Source organism: Miniopterus schreibersii (assembly GCF_964146895.1).
Source record: "Miniopterus schreibersii genome assembly, chromosome: 1".
In the NCBI taxonomy this organism is placed as follows: Eukaryota; Metazoa; Chordata; class Mammalia; order Chiroptera; family Miniopteridae; genus Miniopterus; species Miniopterus schreibersii.
Window position 1 is genome coordinate 26,654,249 of NC_138101.1, and position 21,266 is coordinate 26,675,514.

The following is a 21,266-nucleotide window of genomic DNA, read 5'->3' on the forward strand; positions in this document are numbered from 1 at the left end:
GGTTTAGGGATAACACATGCTATACTGTTGAGGATTGGGTGGTGCTTGCCTGGGAATGGGAATGTTGGGACTTAATTTCCTTATTGTAAAACCAGGATGCTGAATTAGATTAAACCCAAGGACACTTCTAGTTCTGACCATAACTCTGTAGTTCACTCTGTGTCCCCTTGTCCTATTGGTAATTCTGTTAAGATCAGTGTTGTCAGTCTTACTCTTTTACTATCAAGTTCCCCATTGCCAACAGTTACCATTGCCTAGAACCATTCGTGATTTCATCTGGGTTGAAAATGATGATTTTCCAATTCTATCAAGAACTCCCTCATCAACTATTAATTACCTGAAGTACAGTTTGTGCTAAAGAAGCAGGTTACTTATTGGGAATATTTTTGAGCTTCTATAAAACTAGAAGTTAACAACAAAAAAATAGTAGAAAACAATGGTTTTTAGAAACTTGTTATATCTTTTTCAGCCAGAGCAGATAACTCTGAAATAACAAAAGCAAATAGGCCAGAGATTTGAAAGCTTTTCTGTGCACTGCCTAACTTAATACTCTAATCAAGAACACTCAAAACCATGATTTTTATTTTTCTATCCCCACTTTTTCTATTTAAAAATGAACCTATATGCTGTCTTCCTTATAGAGAACATTCCAACAAGGAACGCGTGGGTCTCGGTAAAGAAAATTTATTACTCAGAGGATGCACCATTAGAAACACAGAGGCTGTTGTGGGCATTGTGGTTTATGCAGGTCGGTTCTCACCATTGTCTCCTCTGTGCTTTCCTACATGTTAATATTTTCCATTCACTTGAAATGCAATCTTCAAAGGCAGAAAGGAAATATTGTCTTGATAAACTTAATCATTGGCCTGTTTTTTTTGTTGTTGTTTTTAATATATCTGTATTGATTTCAGAGAAAGGAAGGGAGAGGGAAGGAGAGAGATAGAAACATCAGTGATGAATCATTGATTGTCTGCCTGCTGCACGCCCCCTGCTGGGGATCGAGCCCGCAACCAGGACATGTGCCCTGACAGGGAATTGAACTGGCATCTCCTGGATCATAAGTCGAGGCTCAACTGCTGAGCCTCGCCAGCTGGGCTGGTCTCTGTTTTTCTAAATGGATTACAAAAACAAACTAAATTAACAAAATATATTATGTAACTACCTTTTTTATGAACTTATCTGCCAGAGAGATTTTAAACTATGATATTTGCCACCTGGCTTTAATTTGCACAGTATCTGACATATTATGTTACTTACTTAGGCCATGAAACCAAAGCAATGCTGAACAACAGCGGTCCAAGGTATAAGCGCAGCAAGTTAGAAAGAAGAGCGAATACAGATGTCCTCTGGTGTGTTCTGCTTTTGGTTATAATGTGTTTAACTGGTGCCTTGGGTACGTAAAATTTCATTATTTGCAGGCATCTTTTCAACAAGATATTTATTTAAAAGTATTTTACTTTCCAAAATGTATGAATGTCTGACTTCTATAAAGAAGGTTTTATTTGCCTGTGATTTCCCCCCGATATATCCTAATATCATTCTTTGGCCTCAACAGCACTAAATGTTGATTATATTCAATTATACGTGCCACAATGCTGACGGGACCTGGGAAGGAATTTAAATAGAGACAGAAACAAGAGAATGTGTAGAATTTTGAATTTGAATTTGTTTCCAATAACAAATAATTGGTGTTCAACCAAAATAAATACTCTCATCCCTGTTTATTTTAGAAATAAAGTTTTATATTTGAATAATATATACTTAGCATCCATTTGATATTCATGTATTTTTTGAAAGGTCATGGAATCTGGTTGAGTAGATATGGAAACATACCCTTTTTTAATATCCCTGAGCCTAATGGACATGTCATATCACCAGTGTTGGCAGGATTCTACATGTTTTGGACCATGATCATTTTGTTACAGGTAATTTCTGTTGAGCTCATCATAGAATTTTAAGATCTTTGTTACTTATCCAGCTCTATTCTGTTTCTCAACCTTTTCTCCCTTTAACATTTTAAAAATTGTTTGGTTCTTTTTAGGTCTTGATTCCCATTTCTCTCTATGTTTCCATTGAAGTTGTAAAGCTTGGACAAATATACTTTATTCAAAGCGATGTGGATTTCTACAATGAGAAAATGGATTCTACTATTCAGTGCCGAGCCCTGAACATCACTGAGGATCTTGGACAGATTCAGTACCTCTTTTCTGATAAGACAGGAACCCTCACTGAGAATAAGATGGTTTTTCGAAGATGTAGTGTGGCAGGCTTTGATTACTGTCATGAAGAAAATGGTGAGTGTTGGGTGTCTGTGAAAACCTTAACATTGATCTTTCGACACCCACTTAACAGTTTGATAATTCTAGTATAAAAGTGCTGTATTTAAGCATTGGGTACTAATGGGCATTAAGCTTAATTGTCATCCCTTCAAAAGTTAGTAGATCAAAGTCAAGGAATTTACTGCCATATTTTCTTTTAAAGGAAAGTGAATTACCAATAGAAGTAGAAGGTGAGGTTGTAGATAGTGACAATAATATTGCATCATAAATGCTTTTGAGAATCTAATGAGAATATGAACCATATCCCTAAAAATTATTTTGAAAATATTTCCACAGGGTCTACAGGCTTCTCCTAACTCCAGCATTCAGCCTGGAGGCATTCACTGATTCTTGGTTAAGGACACCTAGTTTAAGAATAAATAAGATGAGCTGAACTTCTGACACTAAGGAAGTAAATAAATAAATTACAAGTTTTCCTGAAAGAATTGAACTTTAACTTTATTTATAAAAGTAATATGTATTCCTATGAAGATAGTTCTGAGAAGTGTTCAAAACAAAAAACCCTGCTCTCTAAAGGTCAACAATTTGATGACTAATTAACCATCCATTTCTTTATGCATATTCCTCTATATGTACCTGTACTTACACATTTTCCCTTTCGTAAGTTAGAACATGTTATGATATTGTTTTGCAATTTCCTTCTTTTATTCAACAATATCTCGAGGGCTTTTTTGCAAATAATTTCATGACATTAAGTGCATAGTGTTGCATTATTTGTGGCCGAGCTCAGTTTGCTCTTATAACAGTACTTTCAATTAACATCACTTATTCATTCAACATATATTTTGTGAGCTCCTAATATGTGGCTTTAGCCCATGATTTCATGTAGCTTAGGATTTGGAATAAGGAGACAGACAAATAAGATTAAAGATTATGATAGATTATGATAGATAAGATAAAAGAAGATACCTGTTTCTCATGCCCAGCCATAATGGGATGAAGGTATTCTTTTTAGTCTGTCTTAGTTTTCAATTAATAATGAGATGTTTAACTTTTTATGTGTTTATTGGTCCTTTGAATTTCATGTCATTTTCTTATTACAAGACTTAATTTTCTTATTCTTGGTCATCCGTAGGAGGGTTTTATCTACTAAGTCAGTCGCATCCATTTTCATTTGTGCACTTGGATTGAACCAGATGTTAAATAATTTGATTATCAGCCCTAATATTATCCCTTTCTTCTATACATAGCAAGTATTTTCCTGGTTCATGATTTATCAATGTATTAGTTTTCTATTGCTGCATAATGAATTGCCACAAATTTAGTGGCTTAAAACAACACAAATATACAATCTCATGGCTTCCGTGGGTCAAGAGTCTCTTGGGGTCTCTCACCAGGATGAAGTCTAGGTGTCAACTGGGGCCATGATCTTATCTGAGGCTCATTCGGTTTTTTGGATGAATTCTGAGTCTTGAGGTTATAAGGCTGTGGTCTTTTCTGCTGGCTCTCAGCCTGAGTCACTCTGAGCTCCTAGAGGCAGCCGAACTCAGCATGGCAGTTTGCTTCTTCAAGGCCAGCAGCAGACCCTCTAGCTTTGAGTCTCCCTCACTTCAGGGAAGTACTGACACCTCAATTAAGGGACTTAACCTGATGAGATCAGATCCACCTTGGGTAGCCTTCTTTCACATTCACTCAAAGTCAGCCGACTAGGAACTAGATCACATCTTCAAATTCCCTCCACCTGTGCCCTAAAACATAATGTAATCATAGAAGTGAGATTCTCATCATGCTCAAAAGGGGTATACACCAGCGACCACGAATCTTGGGGGCCGTCTTAGAATTCTGCCTACCGCCACAGTCTATTAACTTCACTTAGGGAGTCTGTTCTTGTTAGAGGTATTATATTTTCATTAAATATTTTTGTCAATTATTGTGAATATTGGTAAGATTATTAGTAAAATGATTTCTGCCCACAGTGTTATACTTAGACATCCCACCATGCCCAAATTTTAAAAATATATATTATACTATATTTTCTCCTAGGTATATATATTTTTAAGCCAGTTTTGTTGTTACCGGTGAGTGTGAGGGGTAAAATGTTGAGTATCACATAATCACTATCTAAATTTTAAAGAAATAGCTAGTCTCGTAATGATAATCTGCATTATGTTTCATCTTTTTTTATTGTCCTTTTATTACAAAAGGAGTGTTATAGAAAATTCAGGTAAGCCAAAAAAGGAAAATTTTTGTCATCAATAACCCTCACTAAACAAAGTGGACCACTGTCAACATTTTAGTGCATTTCTTTTGAGTTTGCATTTCATGTACACATTAATATGTGTTTTTTAAGCGAAAGGGGCATCACAGTGCACCTTTACTCTTATACACATTTTCCTTAAGGCTTCATCATGACCCCCTTTCCATTATCTCCTTGTTCTTCTAGTGGTTCTTCTAGTGTTCTTCTGTATGGCAAGTAAGAATTCCCGTAGCACATGCAATTGATCCATCATTAGCTTAGGTTGTCAGCAGTCCTTCGTTGTAATAAACAGTGCTGCAGTGAACATCCCTGTGGCTAAAGCTCTATGCCCATTTGTGAGGCTAGAGTTTTTTATAACTGTATTTGCGACCTTTAAGAGGGCTAGCATCAGCCTTCTCCCACCCCAGTCCCTGAACATGCACGCTCCTGCCCAGTGAGTGCTTCTCTTCTGTGGCTCCTCATACAGAGAAGATACCAAGTGCCTAAGAATCAGATGCTGTGATGACAACCGTATAATGGATAAGATAACTGTTTGTGAACCATAGAGTGTTGTACTACTTCTAGAAAGTGCTGACTTTGCCTGTGAGCACTTATTTACCATATACATCTAGAGTCTCTGGTCCATTTTTTGCAATGACTTAAAAATGAGTCCACGTACACACTCACTCACAGCACACACACTCACACACGCACACTGAATGCTGAAGAGAGTGATGGTAGAGGTCAGTTCTCCCAAGAACTTAATTCTGGGGAGACATATTATTAATTCTGAGACACATTATTTTAACTGAAATGAAAACAAGTTAACCCTTCAGGTTTTACTAGCAAAAGTGTTGGCTAGGAGATATTTCCATAAAGAATACTGCTGCTTGGGATAGCCCTTACACATATATAATTGGACTAAACACATATGACAAGACTATTTTATGTTTTAAAACCTTGCAACTTAGAAATTTGGTCCATGGACTAAGCAGCATGCAAACAGCTAGCAGTCCAACACTGGATATTCCAGACACTGGGCATAATGATAAATAATACAGATAAGGCCCCTGCTCTCATGGAGCTTCTGTTGGAGAAAATAGTCACAAATAAATGAATTTTTAAATCAAGAAAAAATTTAAATAGTAAAAAGTACTTTGCAAAGGGTTAAAATGGGGTGATATGATACAGAATGGTTGGAAGGCTATTTTGGATTGGGTGATTGGGCAAGTCCTCTCTAAGAGGGGCATTAGAGCCTAGATCTAAATTACATAATCTTGAAGTTCAGGGGCAAAAGCCTTCCAGTCAGAGGGAGCAGCTAGTCTGGCCCTCAGGCTGAAATGAGCTTGGCAATTTTCAAAGTTTAAGAAAGGCTGGTGAGCCTGGGTTTTAGTGGAAGTGCAGGAGAAGAAGGGGCAAGAAAGCCAGAGAGGTCAGCAGAGGTCAGGTTGTTTTGAGTTGTGTAAGCCAAGAAAAGGGATTCAGATTTTACTCTGAGTGAGTTGTGAAGCCACTGGATAGTTTTGTGCAGGGAGTGATCTGATCTGTTTATCTTTTAGGAAGGTCACTCTAGCTACTATGTGAGGAATGGATTGCTGAGGGGCAAGGAGACCAGTTATGAGGCTATTGCACTAGTCCAGTTGAGAGATGAGGATGGCTTGGACCACGGTAACGGAGATGGAGAGGAGTCAAGATATTTGGGATGTATTTTGGATGAATAATGGACAGCCGTTGGTGATGCTTTGACAGTGGGGGCTGGGGGAGACGAGAGGAATCAGGGAGGATCCTAAATTTTTGGCATAAGTAACTAGATAGTTAGGTATCATTTACAAAGATGGGGAAGACAGACAAAGGGTAAGTCTGAGGGAGAAGAAAAAGAGTTCTATTTCACAGGTGCAATTTAAATTATTATTTACTATTCAATGAGTACTTATTAAGTATCTATCAACCACTGCTTTGGGTTCTGGGGATATCAAAAATAGATAAAATTATCTGCCCTTTTGGAGTTTATATAAAAAATATAAGCAAATAAGCTATATAGTGCATATATATCTTAGGGTAATTGCTGAGACAGGATTAGTAAATAGTAAATAGTGTGGTTAAATCTGGGAAGTCTTCACTGGCAAAGGGACATGATAAGAAACTTGAGGGAAGTAAGAGTGTGAGCCATATAGGTACCTGCTGGAGAACCCTCTCGACATCTAATTGGAAGTATTAAATGAAGAATTGGATTCCAGTTAGAAGTCAGAGTTGAAGGTATAGGCTTGGAGGTCATGCGCATAGAGATGATATTTCAAAGATGGGACCAGATGACATCACCAAGGAAGACTTATAGGTGGAGAAGGGAAGGAGCTTCTGCAGCAACCTAATATCTGAGGACTGGGGAGGAGGGGGGTAGCAGGAGAAACTAAGAAGGAACAGCCTTTGAAGTAGGAGGAAAGTTGGGGTCAGAGAAACAAGAAGAGCCATTTCAAGGAGAAAATAGTCAACTCTGTTGGATATTGCTAAGAGTTCAAATAAAATACAGGCAGATGGGATCATTGGATTTGGTAGCAGGGAGCTTGTGGGTGACCTCGACAAGAGCAGTGTCCTTGGAGAGACAGGGACAGAAAGCCCTGAGATTAGTTGAGGAGAGATTGGTGTAGGTGAAAGAGGGGGGAATTATAAGGGTGGAGCCCTTGAGAAGCCAGAGGCGTGGATGCAGAGCACGAGTGGAGGGTTTGGCAATTGAACCTTATCCGTAGCGGGAAGAGGGAAGACAGAGAGTTTGGGTACAAATGCAGGTAGGCTGGTAGATTCAGTGATGGGAAAAGAAAGGAGTTCCTATCTGACTGCTTCCCCTTTTCTCCAGAGATAAGTTCATTAACCAAGGCCATTGGGGGAGGGGAGGTTGGAGGCCAGGTTTGAAAAGGAAAGAGATGGTCGGAAATAGCTGTTTAAGTAAATGCCTGACTATTCAGCTTGCAAGTGGTTCTCAGGTAATGATGCGGTGTGATTTTCCCCCCTTAGCCAAGAGGTTAGAGTCCTACCAGGAAGCCGCCTCTGAAGATGAGGACTTCGCAGGCACCCCCAGTGGCTCCCTTAGCCATGTGGCGAAGCCAAGGGCCCCCAGCGGCAGGACGCTTCAGAGCGGGCCTCTGGGAGGTAAACCCTCGAAGCATCTTGCTGGGAGCTGGTCCGCTCTAGGAGGTGGAGAAGGGGCCGGCGAAGGTCCTCGCTGCAGGCAGGCTGCTTTTAGCAGCCCCATGGTGAGTGTGTGCGTGACGTGACTCTTGTCCACTCACAGTGAGTAATGCAGGGCCTGCTCGTAATTATAGCAGAGCCAAACACTGTTGTCTTCTCCACCCGAGAAGAGACCACATAATTGCAGGTCAGTGTGAGTGCCACACATATCATCGGCAGTATAATATTACAACTTCCTAATTTCGGGGGTAACTTCAATGTTGAGAGAGAGATAATATATCATTTCTGAAGAGTGAAAAAAAAAGATAATATTTCTAATGAGGGCCAATCCTGTTTGAGCCTGAAGAAGGCTGCCTTCCGTAAGGACCATAGCTCACTCTCAGAGAAGCTGGCCAGAGTTACCTCGTGCACTGGTGGGTATGTCTAAATCCTTGGTACCCTCCAAGACCTTTGATTTTCTGTAATCTCCTCCCAAGTCCCACCAGACCTGGGTGCTTTTCCCCATTTCTAGTCCTCAGAGAGGCATTTTCTAATATTTTGGTTTTAGAGCTCAACAGGGTGTGTACCTGAGTCCCAAAGGAAGTTTCGGGAACTGTCTAGGCACACTTATTGGCAAACCTGTTTTACTGCAGGAAAATATTGCGGACCATGTGGATGACGAGCACAGGAAAGACACTTGTATGAGAGAATTAGAAATCAGAAGTTTTGCTGTACTTAGAATTACTTCTATAAAACTTCAACTGCCTTTTTGCCTTCCACATTTCATTAACTCTTGTGTTTTACCAAGATGAGGTGATCTCTAAAATAGGTGGCTTAATGAGGATGAATCCGTTTTGGGGAAACTGTATTTTTGCATTGAATTTATTGTATGATTTTCATAGTAGAGACATGATCTGAGTAGCCCGCAGGGTTCTCATTTGTCCTGGGAAGGCCTTGGGGAAAATTTCCTGGCTCTCTTCAAAGTTACAAACAAAAATTGCAGCAAGGAGGGCGATCATCTCAGTGAGCCTCATTTAGTTCATTTCTGTAGCACTAAGGGTATAAAACCTGTCGCATTGTATCTTTGCCTTATGTCAGGCTCTTCCAGGCATCTAGACATAATTTTTCTCCAACTCCTATTAAAAAAGTAGGAAAGGAATGCACATAACCTCTTCTTTATACTCTAAGTCTATATCAGAAATACAGATTTTCTTTTCTTTTACCTTTTTACCTTTTCCACTACTGATTTTTTACATTTTCCACCCACCTAAAGTTTACCATAGTTTGACTCATGTTGACGTGGGCCTAGTTCTCAAAGTAATAGATGTACAGAGAAGGCAGAAACTGCCCATCACAGAAGAAAAGAGCAAGAGTCAATTTTGTAATTCAGGCTCTCGAAGAGGAAGATTTGGGTCTTAGGAAAAATTTTTATAGATACAGTCAGATAAATAAGAATTGTGTGGGATAACCCTATACTTCCTCCTCAATTCAGCAGCTAAATATTCTACTTGGAATCGACTTATTTTTAGAGAGGCCAGCTAAAGTGAAAGGATGCTCCGTGCTTCACTTTGATATGGATCTTTCCTCAAATCTTCTGGGATCATCTTTTATGTATTGTTTTATGATACTTTTAGGGTCTTGTATGGACCTGCGTTTCTGGCTTTTTCTCACATTTATTTTGAGAGTATTTTTTGTAAACACAGTTTTGCTGACAAGAGCCCCAGCTTTGGCCAGCTCTAAAAGGCTTCTGTTGTCGTAGTTACAGCACAGGCACAGTCGTGCAGTCATCAAATTTCCCAGATGACGTATTTGGATTAACTTAGGTCAATAGTGTTTGTCACAAAGATGACAGTTACAAACCTTTCATTAGTCTGAGATTGACTTCAGAATGCAGTAATCCTTAGGTTCTGAAGCCAGGTATTAGTCAATGTAGAGATCATTGGTACAGTGACATCATTAGTTCTTAAGATCTCACTCCATCCCAAGCGTGTTTCATAGAACACACATCTCTGAAATACGAAATTTGAGAAGCCTGCTCATACCAGCCTCTTCTTGGAGATTTCCAGTACCCATTAAGCTCTCTCAGAAGTGCTGCAATAAAGAAGCCTGTTTAATTTAAACATTTCTTCAACTTATTTCAGTATGGAGCTCTTTGTTTGGTTTTGGGATTTTGTTTGTTTTTGTTTTGTTTTGTTGCTTAATATCTGTTAACATTCTGAAAAGGATGCCTCTGGAAATATTGCTCCAATCCACGGAGTCTGATAAACACTAGCTGGCTGTGTAATCATGGGCCTTGATAAATACCATGCAACAAGTTTCCCGAGTGTCCCTTGGTTGACTAAGCATTGAGATGTCTCTCAGACTTTACTACTCTCTTTTACTGACTTTGAAGAAAGGGTTGTTCTCCGAGTTCCAAGGACCTAGCTCAGGCACCAGCTCAGTATTACTATGTTTGAGGCATGTGGAAATGTGGGCAACCCATTAAGGAACAGCCACCAGATTACGAGTGCCTGTGAACTCCATCAAACCGCAGCAAGATTTAAATTGTGCTAAGTCAGATACCACAGGACAGCAGATATAGATGTGTTTAGATAGAAATTTAAGACTGTTTTGTCACAGCAGATAACATGGACCTTTAAAGCCCACTGTGAGCCCAGCAATCTTCCTGAAGGTGAGTGTGTCATTTGAGAAAGAAAAGGAACGTTGTGTTATTTGGGTTGCTGTTGTGCTGGCCTTATCCCACCCACTACCTCCTTTGCTTTACACAGCCACCCGGTGAGCTAGGTGTTATTTTGGCCGTGATTCAGAAGAGAAAAGTGAAGCTCAGAGTTCACAAGCTGCCTGAGGCCACTAGCTAGTAGGCAGTGCATCTAGGACCTGAACCCAAACCCGTATGATTTCCAGCCTATACTCTCTTCTTACTAAGCCTGTGCTAAGTCTCACCAAACTCCTATGCAGAGAATGCATGCCACAGTTTTCCAAGTCTGATACCACACATCTCCATATTTTACTCTTTCCTGTAGGTCACCTCTCCTGGCTCTCGTGCATTCCGGATGCTTTGCCCACCAACTGCATCTAGGGACTCCTAAAATACAATAGCATTTGTGTGAAAGCTTGATTTGAAGTCCCTCTTTTGACTCATCTGACAAATTTCTAAAGCAGTCGACTATATGTTACTGGGTTATAAACAGATTTTTACTACAACATTCTTTGTTAGAACTAGTATTCCTAAATAAGTCTGAGAAGCACCGTGTTAAACAAAACGGAGTACTTTTTTTTTTAATAACAGAACTTGTTAGAGCCAATTTGTACAAAGAATCTTTAAGGGGGGCACAGAGTAGAGTTGCCATATATTTGTGATGATCAGAAATCTCTCGGAGGAACCGTCAGGAATGTCTCTTAGAATGTTACTACCAGGAAATGCTCGTTAAATCCGGTAGCCTGCTCACAGTAATTTTTATTTTGGAGGGTTGGTTTTGAACAGTAGTAGTGACTTAAGTCATAAAATATGTTGCTAAAATAACATGGTATGAACAATGCCCTCACTTTAAAAAGAGTTGGTACTCATCCATTGCTGTTGGATGAATCTGTGCCCAAGGGAGAGTCCTAGACACAATAACATGTATCGCTCTGGTACTGTGTATTTCAAAATAAGAAAAACTCATTCAGCTAGATTTTGGTGAAAAACATTGTCCCTATCTCCTATTTAGTTTAATAGTCAACATAGTCCCCATAAATACTGTGCATTCTGAATTTTCCATTTTTTGTCTTTTATTTCCCTATTCTTTCCATGATATCATGTACAATAAATCTTTTTTAGAAGAATAAAGTTCACTGTCTCATACTTCATATATTCTAGTTATAAAACCTGCTTCTCACTTATATTTAGTTTAAAACTCTCATTTTTAGATACTTGTTATAATAACGCTTTGTCTTCTTGGCTCTCCAGGAAACAGATGTGGTACCAGACACCAGGCTTTTGGACAAGTTTAGTCAGATTACACCTCAGCTCTTTGCCCCACTAGATGAGACTCTCCCAAATCCACCACCGGAGACTTGGTACATCATCGACTTCTTTATTGCTTTGGCAATTTGCAACACAGTAGTGGTTTCTGCTCCTAACCAACCACGGCAAAAGGTAAGGTCTCTAATGCAAACCAAAGTGACCTTCCAGAAGAGAACCTTGGGTTTAAATGTACCTGTATGGGTCTTGTTATGTGGACAGTAATTAATAATAATAGTAGCAACTAGTAGTACCAGCTTAACATTTATACAGCAGTTGGTCTGTGTTCTGCACTTATCATGCTCTAAGTGATTTATGGTATTAACGTCTTTAATCCTCCCACCAACCCCATTAGTTAGGTACTATTACTCTACTGTAATTTTCTCTTCTACAGTTGAGGTTAGATAACTTGCCCACTCATAGGATGGTTTTGTGGGAAGGTGGGATTTGAACCCAGGAAGTGTGGCTCAATGCTACTGCACTATTTTGCCTCTAGGAGGGTAGCTGATGAAAGTGGTTCTTGTGGAATGTGGATCTGTTCACCTTGCTTTAGTTTTCTTACCAAATGGAAGCTTTCTTTGAGATTTCTGAGACCCCCCAACATAGTATGCACTGCATCGAGCAAGATACAAAGTATTGTATTTATTATCATGTTTAATGAGAATGTACCTTTTCAAGTAGCAGTTGAGTTAGTTTTAAATCAACCCATCTAAAATCCGATGCATCTGTTATATACCAAGGTTCTGCAATTCCCACAAAAGCTGGATTTCTAAAGTCTATCTGTAGCTTAGAATTCATGGAAAATTCATTTTCAGTTAAAAAGAAAAACTTGTTTTAGAGCCTGGTGATTCACCACTTGCTGTGCTGGCTTCCTTGTGTATAACTATCTCCCGTTTTGCACACATCCACTTAAAATTCAATTTGCAGCACAACCCAATTAAATTTTAATTTTCCATCAGATCATTTTCTTTTGGCAACTTCAGGGGTGGTCAACTTTAACATAAAAAATAATTTACTTCCAATTAAGCTTTCATTTGATCAGAAACTGTATTTTTATAAGATTTCAACTAGAAAGTTGCCCTTTGCAAAGTGATTGTATAATTAGAGAATGAATTGCTGGATTCCATTTTCTCCCAGTATAACACTTTATATACATCTATTTCCAAGTAGACATCTTTTGGTGTTTCCTGCTTAAGAAACATTGGTACTTTATCCCCAAAGAATATAATATTCTATGGCCAAAAGTAAAATCTCTATAGGAATATAGGAGCCCAAGTTTCATAATATTTCAAGGTATTGATAGGAAGGCAGTGAAAAAGGAACTAATCAGAATTCTGGTGAAACTCAGAAACCTCATCTGTGATTGAGCTTCAGTTTGTAAGCTGACCATCATGAGTTCTTCAAACTATCATAAAATTAATAATTTTAGAAGAAAGCTTTTTAATTCCTTGGGCACTTCTGAATGAGAAATTTTTAGGACCCAATTAATTGCTCTTCCTAATCTAATATGCTGTTATTGAATACTTACTTTGCTTACAATTTTTAAATTGTTATTGCTAAGATGCATACAATAAAGATTATGGATTTGCCTGGCCGGGTGTGGCTCAGTGGTTGAGCATCAACCTATGATCCAGGAGATCACAGTTTGATTCCCGGTCAGGGCACATGCCCAGGTTGCAGGCTCCATCCCCAGTTGGAGACATAAAGGAGGCAGTAGAATCAATGACTCTCATCATTGATGTTTCAACTCTCTCTCTCCCTCTCCCTTCCTCTCTCTGAAATCAATAAAGATATATTAAAAAAAAAAAAAAGATTATGGACTTTTCTATAAATTAGCCCATGAGGAATAATTGCTAATAAGTACACATACTGCCAGCAATATTAGCATTTTATGTCTTTTGCTATCATTTGTCAAGTTTCTTCTAAATGGTTGTAGAAATTCATAATACCCTCAACATTAGCACATCATTTTCATTATGGCTATTTTCATTCTTGATAATGTTTTCTGTGGTAGTTATAAGCAGGAAGCAGGCTGCTATCTATTTAAGGGAGTGGTAACTCTTTGTATCTGATTTTTCCCCAGTTTGACTTCACCATTGTCTTAAAATGCTTTTGACCTTCCCAAATTCTTTCCTAGATCCGACTCTCTTCACTGAGTGGAATGCCCATTAAGTCTTTGGAAGAGATTAAAAACCTTTTCCAGAGACTATCTGTCCGAAGATCAAGTTCACCATCTCTTGCCAGTGGGAAAGAGCCATCTCCTGGGGTCCAAAACGCCTTCGTGAGCAAACTCTCTCTCTTCAGTCGAACAAAACTGGCTTCGCCTGTGGAGGAAGAGGTGTCCCGGACAGCAGACAGCCCTCAGGGTTCTGGTAGCTCAGCTGGCCCTACGGAAAAAGAGAAACAAAATGGTGATGCAGGCATCACCAGTGGCAAGGCAGACTCCCTCCCTGGACAGCCCGTGACCTCCAGTCTGTGTTACGAGGCCGAGAGCCCGGATGAGGCGGCCTTGGTGTACGCCGCCCGGGCTTACCAGTGCACTTTACAGTCCCGGACACCAGAGCAGGTCATGGTGGACTTCGCTGCTCTGGGACCATTAACATTTCAACTCCTACACATCCTGCCCTTCGACTCAGTGAGAAAAAGAATGTCTGTGGTGGTCCGGCACCCTCTTTCCAACCAAGTTGTGGTGTACACAAAGGGTGCTGATTCTGTAATCATGGAATTGCTGTCCGTGGCTTCCGCAGGTGGGTTCACATGGAACTGAGAGGGTGGAGAGATGAAGGGCTTAGACGAAAAGACCACTGTCTGGTTTTATGAAAGCAAACAAGCAGCTGTGTGGGGATCAGTCACACTTGGTGAAGTAGGGAAGGCTCGCTAGGATTGGGTGAGAAAGCATCTAAGCTTTGGGACTACCTAGACCGGGGTTCAAATGTGGCCTCTGTCATTAGCTATGTCTTGATAAAATTATATGACTTCTGTGCCTAAGTCTTCAGTAAATGGGGGTGATAGTACCTTCTTTATAGGTCCTTCAGAGGTTTAACATCATACTGTATGCAATATATACAGCCTTTGCCCAATGCCAAGCAAAGTGTAAGTGCCCGACGAGTGACTGGCGGCATTATTGTAGCTATTGTTATTGCTGTTATCGATGGTGAGGGAACAGTGTTGGTATGGCCTTCTTGGTATTTTCCCCTTTCTCTCCCCAGGGAGACAAGGAACAAGGGAAAGATTAATTCTGAGGGTCCCTTTTATAAATGTACATTTGAGATTCAAACTACAAGGCCTTTTGCTTGTTGTGGGTTAAGCTGTTATTGTTTTTAAAAATACGTCTATAATTGGGCAGACCGATGGCAACACTTGTGTTTTGTTAATTATTTCAGATGGAGCAAGTCTGGAAAAACAACAGATGGTAATAAGGGAGAAAACGCAGAAACACTTGGATGACTATGCCAAACGAGGCCTACGCACTTTATGTATAGCAAAGAAGGTGAGGCTGCTTAGCACACTACCGCTCTTGCCCTCAAGGTAATTTGATTTAAGAGAACCTGACATCCACAGGGCTACATTTTAATCAGGTGTAGGATCATTTCACTGAAAAGACAGAGGGTCTCTTTTGATCTTGAACCCCCCATTCTTACAACTGTTGGAATAGATAGAAAGTGCCTTGCCCTCTACTCCAGCTGCTTTATAAGAACTTAAAAGTAGATTTCTCCCTCTGGCAACCTAAAGACAAAAGGAACATGGATCATTTGTTCCTTCTCAAGGAATTCCACTTATTTTTATTTGGAACACTACTTTCTTGCTTCACCAACCCCATAAGCCAACTATCAGAAGACATCAGAGGTGCCGCTGACTTCATACACCTCAAACTGAACAATCTTGACACCATTAGAATCATCCTGAACTTTAAGTGGCTACTTCTCCCCACTGCATACTTTCTGGTTTAATTAAATAGATGAACCCAATTTCCTCATGTATGGTGCCTAGAATTTTCCAGAGATGCTGAGCTATAGGGTCTGTCCATCATCAGTGTTACACTAGGCTGATCAAAGAATTCGGGAAGCTTATGACGAGGTATGTGAGGGTATGGACCTGACATGAGTGTGCCCAGAGAGAGGAATACCTAAAATAAGTCGATGGCTTGACATTTCTCCAGGAGTCAGTTCTGACAAGCTCATCACATGCCTGCCTCTCTGCTCTTTCCTTCCCCCATAGGTCATGAGTGACACTGAATATGAAGAGTGGCTGAGGAATCACTTTTTAGCTGAAACCAGCATTGACAACAGGGAAGAATTACTGCTTGAATCTGCCAGGAGGTTGGAGAACAAACTGACTCTACTTGGTAGGTAGACTATGTTGTATTTTCTGAATGCAGAATTTTGAAAAACATTTGCCATTTCTAAGTTACTCACCGGCGCCTTTCCCCCCTACTTTGATCTAGTAGATATATGTGGTTCTGTACACTCTGTCCAGTCTCATCTCTATCCAGCTTCCAATGCTTTGTATTCTGTTTCCCACTGCAGCGAGCTCGACTTTCAGCTGTGGTCAAGTCAGGGTGGTCTTTCCTAAGAAGGTCATTTAAAACCCCAACACTTAACATAGAGTACAAAGTCCAATAAATATCCTTGTTCAAGAGAAGAAAGCCGAAGTGTCTTGCCAGGCAGTAGATAAGTTACTTAATATATGTTATCTTTTTAAATCTGCACAACAAGTCTTCATTTTATTTAGAAGAAACTTGGGGCACAGAGCATTTCAATGACTTGTCCAAAGTCCCAAGCTCACAACTGACAAAGCTAGAAAGAAACTCTGGTCCTCCTGGCTCCAGGGCCCGTGTTCTTTAGTTTGCACCTGCAGCTGGACTAATGAAATTTATTTCTCTGTCTTCTTTTCCTGATTTCAGTGAACAACGGGCACCTCTTGTGTAAGATTGAGCTGCATCCTGAAATCTTCTGGAGCACTATTAAAAACACTGGTGCCTGCATCTTTTTCCCAGGAGTTCTGATTCAGTTGCTCTGATGTGTGGCCTGGACCTTTGAATTTTTAAAAGCTCCCCAAGTAATTCTAAGAGGCAGACAAAGCTGGGAACCACTGCCTTAGAGTCTGGAGATCTAGTTTCCAACATAAGCACTAACACACCAAGAGACCAACTGAGCCCCATTCCTCTGGTTGGGAGGAGAACAGGGATCACTTAGCATCTGGGCGATAGAGTGGTGATGCCCACTGCTCAGTCATTTCTCGGTGCCACGGTGACTACTCGGGGTCCACATTTCCTCACCTGAAATTCCAAACTGGAAAATGCTCTGTGGGCTGAGGGCCAGAACTCATGTGGCAGCAAAAGCAGGCCTGATTTGATAAGAGTGTTTATAAGTCATTACCCTAATTAGTGTGAACATTTATATGTTTTGCTGCAGAAATATTAATGTTAGATTATCAGATATTACAAAATATAATATATGCACCTTATTACCTTTATAAAATCTGCAAAACTTTTGAATTCTAATACTTATCTTGCCCCATTGCAGAAAAGGGATCTGTGGACTTATACTATGAAAGAGCATTGAAAATTGATATTATGTCTTACTGACAAGAGCATTCTATATATATATATATATATATATATATTTATGTATATATATAAATTTTTAAAATTTATCTTTATTGAAAATTTTAAAGATGTCCCCTCCCCCCCCATTTACCCCTCCCCCCTCCTCCTGCCCCCTCCCCAGGCTTTCACCACACTATTGTCTGTGTCCATGGGTTATGTATATATGCATATAAGTTCTTTAGTTAATCTCTTCCTACCCCCCTACTCTTTCCCCTGTTATACATCAGTCTATTCCATGCTTCAATTTCTCTGGGTCTATTTTGTTCTTCAGTTTATTTTGTTCATTAGATTTCACATAAAAGTGAGATCATGTGATATTTGTCTTTCTCTGACTGGCGTATTTCACTTAGCATAGTACTCTTCAGGTCCCTCCATGCTGTCTCAAAAGGTAAGAAATCTTAAAAAAGAAGGTGCATAGTATTCAGCTGCGTAGTATTCCATGGTGTAAATGTACCATATTTTTTTATCCACTCATCTACTGATAGGCACTTGGGCTGTTCCCAGATCTTAGCTATTGTAGACTGCGCTGCTGTGAACATAGGGGTACATATATTCTTTCTGATTAGTGTTTCAGGATTCTTAGGATATATTCCTAGAAGTAGGATCACTGGGTCAAAAGGCAGCTCCATTTCTAATTTTTTGAGGAACCTCCATACTGTTTTCCATAGTGGCTGCCCCAGTCTGCATTCCCACCAGCAGTGTATCAGGGTTCACCTTTCTCCACACTCTCGCCAGCACTTGTTGGTGGCAGCCATTCTGACAGGTGTGAGCTGGTACCTCATTGTGGTGTTAATTTGCATCTCTCTGATGATTAGTGACATTGAGCACTTTTTCATGTCACAAGAGCATTCTTTAAAAGTCTGCCCTTACCCTTGAGAGTATCATAGAATTATAAAATTGTAGAGCAAGGTTACAAAGTAACTGAAGTAATTCCCCCTCAATTTACAGAGAGGAAAGCTAGCCAAAAGGAGAACAAGTGAGTTTGATAAACTTTTTGATTCCTAAGGCTTCCTTCAGAAAATATCACTTTGTATATGATTTTAGTCTGGGTCTTCACACTTCCTGTGGATCCCTGGAAGTTACTGGAGCAAGATTGGGTTGGCTAACAGATATGGTTCAGTTATAGCCTAGGTGACCTTCAGCTGGCTTTAGTTTCTTACAAGCCCTGTGCACTCTGGTGAATTTTTAGGTGCTACTGGCATTGAAGACCGTCTGCAGGAGGGAGTCCCCGAGTCCATAGATGCCCTTCACAAAGCCGGCATCAAGATCTGGATGCTAACAGGGGACAAGCAGGAGACAGCTGTCAACATCGCTTATGCATGCAAATTGCTGGAGCCCGATGACAAGCTCTTTATCCTCAACACCCAGAGTAAAGTATGTGTCATGAGATTAAACCAGCCATTTTTGTTTTTTCAAAGCCAGTGGAGCATTTGTGATTTGATGAATGTAAGGAGAAAGAAAAACCGGTAACTATTAGCTCCTTGATAATTATTTATTCTACCCAGCAGCCTAGCTCATGCTTGGGGGAGGGCATCAGAGTTTTTCCAAAGGCTTGGTGAAACATCAGAATGATTCAGAGGAATCATTGCTGAATAAAGGGATTAAAAGAAAGTTTCTTTTTAATTCCCTCCCCCCCCCCCATCTCTTATTGGGTGGGTTACCAGGGATTTGACAAAACTTAGCCCATAATGACAAAATATATCAAGCTCTGGAACAGGAATCTACCTCCCTTTCAAGTTGAGGGGAAGTGATGATTTCTATTGGAATCAGGTGAATAAATTAATATTTTCATGGTAATTCTAAAAATAGACTCTCAGGGTAAGCTTGCCCTCTAGTGGTGATTCTTGTATAGTGCTCCTGAGAATTTCAAAAGTTTGAAAAACTTTATGGGAAGGGAAAATGGGTAGTTTTTGTGTGTTGTTTTTTTTTTAAGGAAAAGGAACTTGAAGGTTTGGACCCAACTGTTTTTTCTCAACATTCTCCCTCCTATCCCCCCACACCCCACCCAATCTCTAACACAAATGTTCTAATCAATAAACAAGCGTTTTACTTATTTTTTTCAGAAGACTTCTAGTATAGTGATAGTCTAAGATTTACGCATGTTGTTTAATTAGCTTGGAAAACCTTCCTCATGCCTTCCTCAGTAATCAGACTTAATCACTGACGTCCATTCAGTCACGGCAGCCTGCTTCTCACATCTCTGGAGCTTCTCATCTGATCGTGTTTTAGTTTTGACCTTTGTCACAGGCTGTCATGTTGAGTTAGCCATGTTAGCCATGTTTTTATGATCAGGCCTCAGTCAATATCCAACCAGACTGTACACTTTAAGGAAATAAAATTTTCCATAATCCACACAGAGTAGGTTCTCTTCATTAGTTCGCAGTGGCCCAGGGACACCTAACCACTACTACCAGCCACCTCCCAGTACCAGCCCAGGGCTGGGCACAAAAAAATGCTTAGTCATTGTAATCACTAAATTGGGTGTACCCTAAAGCTGATAAGACCCAGGTTCAAATACTTGGCCTGCCAGTGACCAGGTATGTGACCTTGGGGAGTTACCCTCCTGAGCCTTTTTCCTTACCTATAACCTGAGAGTAACGCCTATTTCATGAGGTCGATGAAGACATTAAATGAAAATATGTAAATTGGTTAATGTTTTGCCTGGCAGATGCAAGGAGTTCAATGAACATTAAAAAGGAAAAGTAATCAGTTCTTGGTGTTTGATTTTGACTTTGACATTTTCTTAAGCAGTAACATGTTTAAGATTGTGAAATTTATTTGTAAATATACAATTTATGGTAAAAGCATTTAACACTACCAATCCAAGAAGGCTTCACAGCGTATCAACTGTGGGCTATTCTGAGTGCTACCAATAGCTATTCTACCTGTGTGAATTTCAGAATAACTAAACAGAACACAGTGGGCTTAGTTTAGTTTTATGATCACTCAAGTCCATGCATGTAAAATGCCAGGCACATAGTAGTTCTGATGATTTGCTTAAGCACCTTCAGCTGATTACTTGTCGAGTCTGCTTTTAATAGAACAGTATAGATTACATAATCTGTATTTATCTGATTACTTGTCAAGTCTGCTTTCTATAGAACTGTATATATTACATAATCTGTATTTATCTGTCTATATATTTATATACAGTTGACTCTCAATTATTCATTGAGTTATGTAAAGTTGTCACAAACACTGAGTTAGTGAATAGTGATCCATTACCCCTTGGGAAAATACAGGATTAGGACCTCATGAGCCTCTGGTCACACTTTTTTGCCAACCAGTCAATACATAACCTTGTTTCATGTGTGTTTCTGTTTAAAAACACCTCATTATGCACACACACATTTGATTTACTAACATTGAACAGCACTGTAACTCATACCTGAACAAAGCTTATCTAACATACGTATTTTCTCCATGAGGGGCATTGTAGCTTTCTTGTGCATAGGAACACTAGACAGCACTTCAGGGCTGTACTTGGAGACCATTTGATTTATTTATTTATTTATTATTTTTTATATATCTTTATTGATTTCAGAGAGAGGAAAGGAGAGAGAGAGATAGAAACATCAATGATGAGAGTCATTGATCAGCTGCCTCCTGCACACCCCCGGCTGGGGATCGAGCCCGCAACCCGGGCATGTGCCTTGACCGGTAATCGAACCCCAATCGCCTGGATCCTAGGTCGACTCTCAACCGCTGAGCCACGCCCGGCCGGGCTGGAGACCATTTTAAACAGTGAAATCACCAACAAAAAGCACCAAAATGTGTCACCAAACAGATAATGGAAAGAACACTTGTGGACAGTTTGGGAGCTGACATAAGAAGACAGAGTGTCCCCTTGTTCAGCTTCGGTTGGAAAGGTGCACGACTTAGGCTCACATTTTTTGTCACTCTGTCCGTGTCCACAGATGGCTGCAAAAGCACCATGAGTATTGATTGTAGGATTTCAGACAAATTTCAGCAAGTAGG

At 39.9% G+C, this 21,266-nt stretch overlaps 1 protein-coding gene across 2 annotated transcripts in view; it reads left to right on the forward strand.

Annotated features, from left to right (window-relative positions):
- Positions 1–21,266, forward strand: part of ATP10D (ATPase phospholipid transporting 10D (putative)) — an 85,253-nt gene that overhangs the window by 40,955 nt on the left and 23,032 nt on the right. For both annotated transcript variants that reach the window (XM_081139820.1, XM_081139821.1), the window contains exons 6-15: positions 642–748; positions 1,262–1,393; positions 1,798–1,925; positions 2,042–2,294; positions 7,525–7,763; positions 11,627–11,815; positions 13,818–14,427; positions 15,064–15,170; positions 15,899–16,025; positions 18,478–18,662. In XM_081139820.1, the coding sequence (XP_080995946.1) occupies positions 642–748; positions 1,262–1,393; positions 1,798–1,925; positions 2,042–2,294; positions 7,525–7,763; positions 11,627–11,815; positions 13,818–14,427; positions 15,064–15,170; positions 15,899–16,025; positions 18,478–18,662 (2,077 nt within the window). The remainder of the gene's footprint in view (positions 1–641; positions 749–1,261; positions 1,394–1,797; positions 1,926–2,041; positions 2,295–7,524; positions 7,764–11,626; positions 11,816–13,817; positions 14,428–15,063; positions 15,171–15,898; positions 16,026–18,477; positions 18,663–21,266) is intronic.